Genomic DNA, 12,823 nt, shown 5'->3' on the forward strand with positions numbered 1-12,823 from the left:
AGAAGGCAATTATTAATGACACACTGCCATATCACATTGTTTCTTGAAACTTTGTTTAATACGTTATCGTTTCAAGGTAGTCCCTATTGTACTTGAATTCATGTGTAATATAATGTGTGTGTTATATGGGCCTAATTTTGTGCATATTTGTAGCATAATGTATTATAATTATTATAAAAGTACGTGTTTATTACAGAAGGCAATTATTAATGTTGCACTACCATATTACATTATTTCTTGACTCTTGAATTTAATTTATTGTTCACTATTTTATAATGTTATCACTTCAAGGTAGACCTATTATATATACTGTAAATATTTACTGAATACATAACCAATTATTTTTATTTATTCATGTAAATCTATGGACGCAGATCTAACCATGAACAATCTGTTTACTGTGTCATTCGAGTGCGGCCTGCAGTGAAGGTGACGTCATGCACAGACTGAACGAAAATGAGCACAGCTTGTCCCACACCTCTACTATGTTTCCACCATGGTTTAAATTCTCCACTTTGAAAACGCAGTGTGTCCACTCCTACAACCATTGTGGAGTCCATCCACATCCTGAAATGCGTCTTAATGAAGTGGAGTTGCAATATACAGACACTGCGAGATTTTTGGGCCTTATCTTTGATTATAAATCCACGTGGGAGGCTCATATACGTGATTTGAAAAGGCATTGTGAAAAGTTCTTAAATATTTTACGCCTTTTGTCAGGGGTTCGCTGGGGTGCAGACCACATAGTGCTTTTACGTCCTTATCGTGCTCTTATCTGATCAAAGCTGCATTATGATTTTTATGGCTCAGCAAATAAATCGAAATTACGTCTGTTAGATACCATCCATCATCACGGGATGCGACTCGCTACAGGGGCCTCCGAACGAGTCGGATAGTGAGCCTGTATTGTGAAGCGGGAGAACCATTCCTGTATCGGCGATGTAATGTCTTGTTGTGCTCATATGCTGCTAAGCTCCACTCGCATCCTGAGCACAATTCTTAATATTACCTTCACCATTCGTCTCTTTATGGTTTCGTGAACTGCTCTCTGAACTTGACATCCGTCAACAATCAGTTCGCACACTGGAGTATACCACCACTCCACTGTGGATTATGCGACGTCCCATGTTTGATGTAAATCTGAGTCAGAGTTTTAAGAATTTTACACCAGCTCTTGTTTATAGACTTCGTTTTAGTGAACTTTTATCACGAGTTTCAAATTATTCTTTAGTTTTTACTGACGGATCCAAGTAAATGATTGTTTCGGTTGTTCCTGTGTTGCTAATGGACAGATATTTAAATATAAATTGAGCCAATGTACCAGTGTTTTTACTTCAGAACTCTACACGTTTTACAGAGCTTTATTGTTTTTAATTAGACAACCCCGAGGCAGATTCCTTATCTGCTTCGACTCGTTAAGCTCCATTCAGTCCCTCCAGCCTTTGAATATTGACGATCCACTTGTGTTGAGAACCAGAAACTTTTTCACATATTCCTAAGCTCTAGTTCTGAAATCAGAGGTGTATTGGTGCGAGAGGTGGCAAGATATTCAAAGTCACTTCAGATATAGAATATGGTGGCAGTGGGAATGAGAATGGTCTGCACAAGAGGGAAACAAATTACGAAGTATAAAGAATACTGTTTGAGTTTGGGATTCGTCCACAAAAGCGTCACGACACGAAATTTTACTCACCTGGATTAGGATTGGCCACAGTCGTCTGACACATGGCTATCTCCTACATGGCGAGCCTCAGTCGGAATTTTATTGCATTGTAGGAAATATTACCATGTCTGTTGACAATATGCAATTCGGCCGACTCTACGTGATGCCCTTGGTAATGATTTTAATTGTGCGAATGCAGTTCTGAGATTTTTATCCAATATAGAACTTGATAGGGTGATTTGGTTTTTATTGACCCGTTTTACTTACCACCCAGACCCTTTACATCTGGAGGTTACATTATTTTGTTTTATATTTGATTTTATATAATTGAAATTTCGGACCTTCTACATCCGAATATTTTATAAAATTGTACTATTTTGAAATGCGCCGTATAATTTGTCTTTAGTGGTGTTCGTTTTATTAGTTTATCATCTCTTTTTAGACACTACCTAGGGTCTGAGAATTGCTCATTTTTATGATTTTTTTACGAATCACCTTGTTAATACTGCATTTGTGTACTTCATTTTTAATGTGACAGCGGTTTTTTTATTTCGTGTTAGCATTCAGCTTGTTGTATTGTTTGTTTTTTTTGAAGAATTTTAGATAAGGGCGCATATAGCCATAATAGCTGACGGGCCCTTTTTAAACCTCACTAACTAACTATTGAGAGATGATATGATTCCCTTGATATCCTATGAATACGTCCTTGCTCAAACAACACTAAATTCATCTTTGTTTTTAAACACTGTCTTAAAAAAATTGGAATATAGTATAGAATTAGCCAATCGTGTCACAGATAGGTACTTCACCAGTCTTGCCTACAATTTCACCAACTTTCACTTTCCTTTTTATCAGTATCTCTGCATTTTTTCGAACTCATATCGTACAGGGCAGGATGATTGGAAATACTATCACCATCATCGTCCTCCTCCTTCCAGGCTTGGTGACCTGTTACGGTCTAATGCCATCTTGAAGCACGGAAGGAGGATGACGATGATGATGTATCCAATCATCCTGCCCTGATTGGAAACATGATTAATTAAAGTTTCATAATTTATTTGTGAAAAATTGCTAAATACATAATGTTTTGCAACCAACTTGTGTTATCATTTGTTTGTTTTCTAAATGAACGGCGATCATCGCTTGCAATTTGAAACTAAGTCAATCCAGAGCGATGAACGTCAACGCAGATCGCTGCAATCCGCGCTGAATGTTGTAAAGGAACCAACTCTATGTACTTACACCTAGAGCTAATCGAGCAGCGTTGTTTGCTCAGCGATCACCATAGCGGAAACATAGCTTAATGCCACACTTCTTAAATAATTAATTTAACCACTATCTTTGTTTTCACGGCATTCCATGAAACTTTGACCCATTCATAAACGCAATATCTACGGACAGTGTGAGATACACCTTGTTTTTCAGACCTATTTTCAAAGAAAAAAAACTGCATCTTATATGTCCGAAAATATTTGTAATAGTGGTATAGACTAGTTCCTTATTTATAGCATTCAATATACACTTCCATTAACTGTTATTTCACTTTGAAATACTTATGAAATTGATCCATGTTGTCATGTATTTACAGAATTTTGAGAAACTACACTTAAGTTGCTCTACACGATTCAATTTTACTCTTTCTGTATCCGCAGTATGCGGAACCCGAATCACAGAAAGTGAAGTAGGTAGATATTAGACACACACACTTTACGCTTTCAAGCATTGCATGCAAGATTTGTATTTATTATTAATTAATACCTATAATATAATATACGTAGTGAAGTTGACGTTCAAAACGGCGCACCATGTAGAGACAAATGTTCATGCATCTTAATTGAATGCGCGTTTTGATCACGATTCTTTCAATATTCTTCTCAGATTGCACCTTAAAGCTACATCTACACGGTTTAAATTTTATTTAAACTTTTACGCATTCAAGCAATGCATGCAATAGTGAACGAAACGCATTCAATTGTGTGCTCTTTTCCACAAAAAATAGAGGGCATGCGGGAATTGAGACAATTCTCATCAAAATATGTGATTGGTTCTCAGCCAATAAATTGTTATTAAATTGTAACAAAACTAGCATAATCCAATTTAAATCCTTTTAAAATTCATCCTCGCAAATATCAAACCCAATAATTAATAACAGGTCCCTAATAGAAACAACAACCAAATTGTTTGACTTACAAATCGACAATGTGTTAAATTGGAAAAATCATACGATGAAAGAGTAATGGAACGGAGAAAAATTGTCTCCGGCGCAGGGATTTGAACCCGGGTTTTCAGCTCTACGTGCTGACACTTTATCCACTAAGCCACACCGGATTCCACCCCGGCGTCGGAAGAATCGTCTCAGTTTTAAGTTCCAACTCTTGGGGTCCCTCTAGTGGCCGCCCTCTGCACTACGTCATAGATATCTATGAACCTAGGACCGAAGTCCACACATGTGCTGAGGTGCACTCGTAATGAGTGACTAGTTGGCCGGGATCCGACGGAATAAGCGCCGTCTTAAATCACGAAGTGATTTACGCATATCATATATATTATTATAATGTACCGAAGTACATATGATATGACGTAGTGCAGAGGGCGGCCACTAGAGGGAACCCAAGAGTTGGAACTTAAAACTGAGACGATTCTTCCGACGCCGGTGTGGAATCCGGTGTGGCTTAGTGGATAAAGCGTCAGCACGTAGAGCTGAAAACCCGGGTTCAAATCCCTGCGCCGGAGACAATTTTTCTCCGTTCCATTACTCTTTCATCGTATGATGACGCAGAATATCTGCGTGGAAATATCATATGTACTTCGGTACATTATAATAATATATATGATATGCGTAAATCACTTCGTGATTTAAGACGGCGCTTATTCCGTCGGATCCCGGCCAACTGGTCACTCATTACGAGTGCACCTCAGCACATGTGTGGACTTCGGTCCTAGGTTCATAGATATCTATGATATGATATACATATGATATTTCCACGCAGATATTCTGCGTCATCATACGATGAAAGAGTAATGGAACGGAGAAAAATTGTCTCCGGCGCAGGGATTTGAACCCGGGTTTTCAGCTCTACGTGCTGACGCTTTATCCACTAAGCCACACCGGATTCCACACCGGCGTCGGAAGAATCGTCTCAGTTTTAAGTTCCAACTCTTGGGTTCCCTCTAGTGGCCGCCCTCTGCACTACGTCATATCATATGTACTTCGGTACATTATAATAATATATATGATATGCGTAAATCATTTCGTGATTTAAGACGGCGCTTATTCCGTCGGATCCCGGCCAACTAGTCACTCATTACGAGTGCACCTCAGCACATGTGTGGACTTCGGTCCTAGGTTCATAGATATCTATGACGTAGTGCAGAGGGCGGCCACTAGAGGGAACCCAAGAGTTGGAACTTAAAACTGAGACGATTCTTCCGACGCCGGGGTGGAATCCGGTGTGGCTTAGTGGATAAAGCGTCAGCACGTAGAGCTGAAAACCCGGGTTCAAATCCCGGCGCCGGAGACAATTTTTCTCTGTTCCATTACTCTTTCATCGTATGATGACGCAGAATATCTGCATGGAAATATCATATGTACTTCGGTACATTATAATAATATATATGGAAAAATCATGTTAAAGAAATTACCCCCAAACTAAATTCAGCATGTTTTGCTATTAGATCTATGCAAGAGATGGTAAATATCAATACATTAAAAATAAAATAAGCTTACTTTGCATAATTCCACTCGGCAATGAGTTTCGGAATATTCTGCGGAAATTCCACAGATAATAACAGTATATTCCTACTACAAAAAAGAGTAATTAGAATAATAGTAGGTGCCAAATCTAGAGAATCGTGTAGGACTATTTTCAAAAACCTACAAATAATGCCTATGGCTTGTCAGTATATTTTTTTCACTAATAATCTTCCTCGTATGTACTAATCGTGAAAACTTCGTAACTAATTCAACAGTTCATAGCATAAATACGTGTAAAAATGACTTTCATACTCCATCGGCAAGTCTATCGTGCTATCAAAAAGGAGTGCGTTATATGCCAGTAAAATTTTTAATAGCCTCCCTATGGATATAAAAAAATGAAGCTCAAAACATATTATTCAGGGCGAAGTTAAAGAAGAACCTAATTTCTCACGCCTTCTATTCTGTAGATGAATACATGACATTTAACAACGCTTCATGAATATTTCTGTGTTGTATTAAGTGTTGATAGTCGACTATATTGTAAAACTCTAATGTATATATATTTCAACTAGACTGTGACTATAATTAAGACTTTATATTACTATTAAGATTTTTTTTTTTCGTTGATATGTTCCATATTCTAGATGTGAAGCGATGTACGAATACCGTGGGATGTAAATAAATACAATACAATACCCATAGCTGGGTATCTTGTGCGTATTTCGTTCAACAGTAGCATGTAGCGAGCAGCTGATTGTTTTAGGTGGCCGTGAATAAACTGAAAATTCTTTTGTTTGGTAATTGTGAACTTTTTAATCTGAGAATGGCGGCAAGTACGATGAGCTTTATTGTAGATTATAGCAAATACGAGTGCCTATGGAGTGTTCACCCACAATTTTGCGAATCAAGTAGGCCTAAGTATTGGAGTGACATATATATATATATACACACACACACATAAATGCATAGTGAAGACGTTCAACACAGCGCACAGTGTAGACACAAAATCTGCATGCATCGTAATTGAACGTTCGTTTTCAACGTGATTCAGTCATTATTTTCCCCAGATTGCATACGTAAAGACATGGAAAATTGAACCGTGTAGATGCACCTTTACATGTTTTGGGGGTTTTACGTGATTATTTTACTTTTTAAATCATATTCTAACATTGCATCTCAATGTCAACTCAGAATGAATAAGTGTCCGATATTAACACATATAATATATTTTAATGTTCGTATCTTACATGTACACAGGTATGAAAGTACATTCCTCCCCTCTCCATTGTTTTCAGTCTACTGAAGTAATTCAATTATTGGGGTGACATGTCTAGCTTGAGAATTGGCTTTATTTCTGAGGCTTCTCTCTCTTGTCTTTGTGTATTACAGAGGAAGAGTTGAAATTTCGCCATGCAAACAGGTAAATTTGTTAATCTCAACTCGTCTGGTGTTCTTTAATTCATCTGTTAGCTTTAGGAGGAAGGCGGCCCTATTTAAAGAATGTCATTTGTCTAGAGATTGTCTCTAACCTATAAACTCAGTTGATTATCATTGAGAAGGTTTAATGTACTTGTGCATTATGCATGTTGTTCTCTTTTTACCAGTGTTATAATATTTACAAACAAATTTACGCGTCAGATAAGAACCATATGTTGTGAAAATTTACAAAACATAGAAATACTGTTTTTCGTTTCTCACGACTTTTTGCACAGGTTGAAACCCCTTCTTGGATTTGATTTTCGTTGTGAATGGGATAGCAGGATGTTTTAGAGATTGATTTTTAGGGGGTAAAGAAATTCTGAGTACAGTTTTAATGGGGTTATGACCCTATATACAGTGGAATCTCGTTGATACATTCCCGATTACCACGTTTTCCTGCACAGGATATTTGCTTATGAAAGTCGCAGTTTCAGTTCCACTAAATACATGCTAAAACTTCAGTACGTTTTCCTGTTTATGAAGTTTGAAGTTCTTTGGTGCCTAGAAATATATGTTAATGAAATTCCACTACAGTAGATTTACTGCACCTAAAATACACATTTGTTTATGAATAAAAATTAATAAAAACTTCAGAAACCAACAATTTTGTGTTTGTCATAAAACTGCTTGGTTTTCAGTGTTGGACACTTGACAGCAAAGTTAATGGCTCCTTTCAAATTGTCTTGCCTAATTTATATAAAGTTTCATTTTGTGCCCTCGTGCATTCATATTGGTCTGTGCAATTATACTTAGATTTCTATGGAACATGTTTCATTTTGAAGTCTGTTACCAAGAGTTGAAATGACAGTAATGATGAAGTGGAATGTAGAATTTCCCTCCATTGGTTTTCATCTGCAATAATTATACTAAATGATGCTGTCAGCTTTATTCTTCATAAATATTTCTCTGCCATGTTTGGAATCATGATACTTGGGTGATATTGGGTTCACACTCGAGAATAGTAGCCTAACCATTACACCACTGAGTGAAGTATTTTAGTCATAAGTTTGCATTAGACAATCAATTACTTGGTTAAAGACATTTACACTTTCGATGATAGGATATGACCAGTTTCTATTTTATAAATACAATAGAAACTCGTTAATCCCGGCCATTTTAGATGGTAAGTTGATGGAATTAACGAAAGTCCGGATTGACTGATATAACCTAAAAGAACGCTAGAAAGTGCATTAGAACTCCGTTTACAAAAACAAAATAAATCTATTATAAATTTAAAGGGCATAGAAATAATATACGTACTTGGACTCTCACTTTGAGGAACAGAGATTAAGGGTGTTCGAGAATAAGGTTCTTAGGAAAATATTTGGGGCTAAGAGGGATGAAGTTACAGGAGAATGGAGAAAGTTACACAACACAGAGCTACACGCATTGTATTCTTCACCTGACATAATTAGGAACATTAAATCCAGACGTTTGAGATGGGCAGGGCATGTAGCACGTATGGGCGAATCCAGAAATGCATATAGAGTGTTAGTTGGGAGGCTGGCGGGAAAAAGACCTTTGGGGAGGCCGAGACGTAGATGGGAAGATAATATTAAAATGGATTTGAGGGAGGTAGGATATGATGGTAGAGACTGGATTAATCTTGCTCAGGATAGGGATCAATGGCGGGCTTATGTGAGGGCGGCAATGAACCTCCGGGTTCCTTAAAAGCCAGTAAGTAAGTAAGAAATAGTATAAGTAAAATGTAAAGCATTGCAGAACAGTACATTTGTAGTAATTATGGTAATGTGGCTGATGGACCAGGCTCTTCATTACACAAGACACTTTCTGCAGAAATTCTGTGGTCTAATAGCAAGCATAGCCCGCAAAGTAATTAGGCAGCTTAGAACTATTCCAATTACCATATGATTGTGTTAATACCAGCCCCTATTGAAACATCGCATTCCTCATTTTTGGCTGTCTGTGTTATCGAGGTCTGAATTAATGAGGTTTTACTGTACCAGTATATTATGCAGAAATATGGTAACATCCAGCAATTGCATATTCTTTTGAATTACGAAAGAACAGTTAATTATTACAGCCTATATCTCTCTCAAACTGGAAATTCAAGGGAATGTTGGAGATTAAATTTATCTCTGCAATGCCGAATTTGCCTTTCAAATAGTATGTGTGAAATGACTTCATTTTTCTTACATTTTAACAATATGAAATTTAAAGTAAACAAAGATTGTAGTGATTATTATATTTCACCTTTTAAAATACAGTTGTAAAGTGATGTTAATAGGCATAAATTTCATTTCTAGTTAATCACATTTCATTAAAATGAATTAGAATCTGAATTGTAACAGTGCACTTCTGTAATTCACAAGGCTTTGGTGTACAAACAAACTGAACTATGCACGAATGTTTTGGGCAATTGAGTTTTTGATCACTGGTCGAATAATATGAATTAAATATAAACGTTGTTTGCATTGCCTTTCAGTTATTTTGAACTACAACTTTTTGTTTAGAAATATTTGTTCAAAAAGCCTTAGATTCAAAATTCTAATGCTTAATTTTTTGCTCAGACTTCATGACTCGAGATTGTGGCTAATTTAGAAAGGATGCACAGAATTTTCGAACTTAAATTCTCCAATTGAAAGGTTTTATATTATTAATATGAATTTTCAGGCGTGGTTCATGAAAACCCGAGAATTGGATCAGATGGAGAATCAGAGGAGGCATCTGGAGCATCTGATGAGGTAACGTCACCTGTTAAACTCCGGCCAAAGAATAGGAGACTGAGCGAGGTGAGATTTATCTGAATAATTGTTAAGCCAGATTGTAAATGTTACAGTTGGTGTCATGAAGTGAAGTTGTATTTTTGTATGATATTTAAAAAAATTTTATATATGTTTGTAGCAAGACATCAACAAACGCTTGTCACTGCCTGCTGATCTCCATCTTCCTGAATCATTTGTTGCAAAGCAGAATGCAAGTCCTACCATTGAGGGACCTTTGAGTCGATCCTCACGTCGTCAGTCACTATCAGAAATAGGATTTGGTCGCATGGAGACTTACACAAAGTTGGACAAACTTGGACAGGTATATAGACTTCGCTTCATTGTATAAATTGAACAGTGTGCATTGTATCCATTCTTTATAATGAAACATTTATATTACATTCTTATTATATGAAGTATTGTGATACTGTATAAAATCAGTATTAAAATTTTCTTGGAAACAAACCACATTTCCATCTCTGGTAACAGGAAGTGATTTTTGACAAGTTATCTACAGTATATTGATCTTTATTATATTTGTTCACATACACTAATTATTTTTTTCATTCGCAGTAAGTCAATTCATCCATGAAGTTTAGTTGAAGTCCTTTTTAAAAAAAATTACAGAATGGTAATTTGATTAACATCAAAGCTCATAATGTTCATTTTACTTAATTTAGAATAGTGTCACAAAATCACATAGTTCTTTGTCTTCAAGAATGTTTGGTTCAGAATTATAACTGCTGTCTAAACATTATGCAGTGGCTACTTGCTGGTTAGTGGACATGTACTTGGTGGGGCATAAAGTAGTTAGTTTCTGTTTTCAACATAATTTATTGGTAGAACAACATTTGTGAGAACATACCATTTCAATTATGAGCGGAAAATTACATCTGGCATGTGATGTTCGTCTCCATTGATGCATTGTTGAAGGCGCTGACGAAAATTGACCTCTACTCTTTCCGGAGATCTCTGTTGATTTGGGTGATGTGTTGACGTATCGCGTCATTTAATTCATCTGATGTTTAGAACTCACCCTATAGAAAAAAAATCACTTGTGGACAGGTCAGGGAACCGAGGGGGCCATAAAACATTACCAAATCTCGGAATGAGACGATTGGGAAACAGGGGACGAAGAACTGCCATTGATGTTCTAACAGTGTGCACTGTGGCCCCATCTTGCTGAAACCACAAATGTTGACGATGAATACCTCTTCTTTGTAACTCAGGGATGTGAAAGGTGTTAATAATCTCAATATAATACACAGAGTTTACACTAATGGTAACTCAATTTTCTTGAAAGAAGTAGGTGCCGATGACGCCAAACTGTCCCACCACACACCAAACTGTTACTTTAAGGCTATGCAGAGTTTTTTCGTGTAAGTGTCGCGAATTTTCAGCAGCCCAATACTGAAAATGTTGTCTGTTAACAGTCCCATTAAGGTGAAAATGGGCTTCATCACTCATTGCAACCATCATGTTTTCATTCTGCTCATAGAGTGCAAGCATTCCTGTGCAAAATTCAATCATTGGGGGTAATCCCTTACATCCAATTTCTGCACAATCACCATCTCGTATGGGTGTAAATGTAAACCATCATGCAAAATCCGTCTTATCATATGAGTGCTGATTCCAAGTGGAGTTGAGTGTCTTCGAGCATATTGGCCTGGCTGGACAATATCACTTGTCTGACCTTTCAACATTTTCTGGGGACCGGGCGGTTTATTTTTCAGCATTGTGCCTTTTGTTCGAAGATTGTGTCACGCATGGGAACAGAGTCATTGCGATTAATATTGAATCTGCGGCAAAACTCACGCCGTACCACAGTCACCGACTCACCATTCCTAACAAGACAATCATATGCAAATATGCGTCCATTGCTCCATGATGCTGACTGCAGGTTAAATGCTATGAGCCACGGAATAGAATATCACGTGTCGCACGCCCCTCCCTTTCATAACAACAGAATACAAGCCATTCCAAAAACACTTGGTTCCCATGTCCTACCTTGCATATTCAGATTTCTTGCTTTGTACGTGGTGGAGAGCTGCTATATTGATGTCTACTGTTGCATTCTTTTCTACTGCACATTTTCATCAAGTGCTGGAAACTAAACAGTGAGATTAGCATTATTCTTTCCTCTCTTTCGTATTTGCTCATTTAAAGACTTCAGATTCATTTTGATAAATGTTATCACTATGTAAGTAATACATGTAATTAAAGTAGGATCTTCCCCCTTCCCCTCTTCAAAGGAAAAACCATCTGTGGAACTACTTAGAGATTCCTTCATCAAGATCATGTCACGGAATACCTGAATGGTCGGGCACATACTGTGTGGTTCCATTACATCTGGCCAGCCAAAGTAACTAGCCAGACATAAAGGATCCAACAGATTAAGTGACTCTGAAATTTTGTTGGTAAAGTAATTAATCTCTGTTCATAGGGTACATATGCAACTGTGTTCAAAGGAAAATCACGCCTCACAGACAATTTGGTAGCTTTGAAAGAGATCCGATTGGAGCATGAGGAGGGAGCTCCTTGTACAGCTATTCGTGAGGTATCCTTGTTGAAAGAACTCAGGCATGCTAATATTGGTGAGTATAGCTTAACGTTATAATATCATCATAGATCTGCCATGCTTTTCATTGAATTGTTTCTTTTATACACTTCATACGAGTCATAGTCATCTGCCTATGAAGTAGGGCCACTTCCTACAGATAGATGTAACAGTGATGTGTCAGACTTGCTAGAAGAAATACATTTCCTAATTGGAACAAATAAAGGTGTATAATTTCATAATCACTAACTTTAATAGTAATGTTGATGTTAAGTTCAAATTTTATGAATTGTATCAGCTGGACAGACACACACACACACACACACACACACACACACACACACACACACACACACTTGGATGCACGAGCGGAAAAGGTCCAAATATTTTTTTTTTATATATTTAGCTTGTTTTTTTTTTTTTAACACATTTGTAGTGAAATGAAAATTACTACTGGAAATTTTTCTGTGTCATAATGTTTGATGCAAGGAAGGAAACTGGCACTTGATGTATATTTGTTATATGATCTTTTTAAAAGAATGGATTCTATCCAGATATTGAGATATAATTATAGGTGATAATTCGGTGATATTCTTCCCCTCGCTAACATTGTTCACCACAAATCTAGTAGAATTTGCTGGAAGTCAAACCATGGTCTCTGTGGTGAGGGATAACATGAGGTCTTTTTAGCGGACATGTCC

General features: G+C 37.0%; 1 protein-coding gene across 4 annotated transcripts in view; it reads left to right on the forward strand.

The window, feature by feature from the left end:
• The window catches only part of LOC138707645 (cyclin-dependent kinase 17-like), a 110,053-nt gene that overhangs the window by 62,242 nt on the left and 34,988 nt on the right, over positions 1 to 12,823 (forward strand). For all 4 annotated transcript variants that reach the window (XM_069837338.1, XM_069837340.1, XM_069837337.1 and 1 more), the window contains 3 exons: positions 9,474 to 9,592; positions 9,705 to 9,887; positions 12,009 to 12,159. In XM_069837338.1, coding sequence (XP_069693439.1) covers positions 9,474 to 9,592; positions 9,705 to 9,887; positions 12,009 to 12,159 — 453 coding nt within the window. The remainder of the gene's footprint in view (positions 1 to 9,473; positions 9,593 to 9,704; positions 9,888 to 12,008; positions 12,160 to 12,823) is intronic.

The sequence above is a fragment of the Periplaneta americana genome, chromosome 10 (assembly GCF_040183065.1).
Source record: "Periplaneta americana isolate PAMFEO1 chromosome 10, P.americana_PAMFEO1_priV1, whole genome shotgun sequence".
NCBI lineage: Eukaryota > Metazoa > Arthropoda > Insecta > Blattodea > Blattidae > Periplaneta > Periplaneta americana.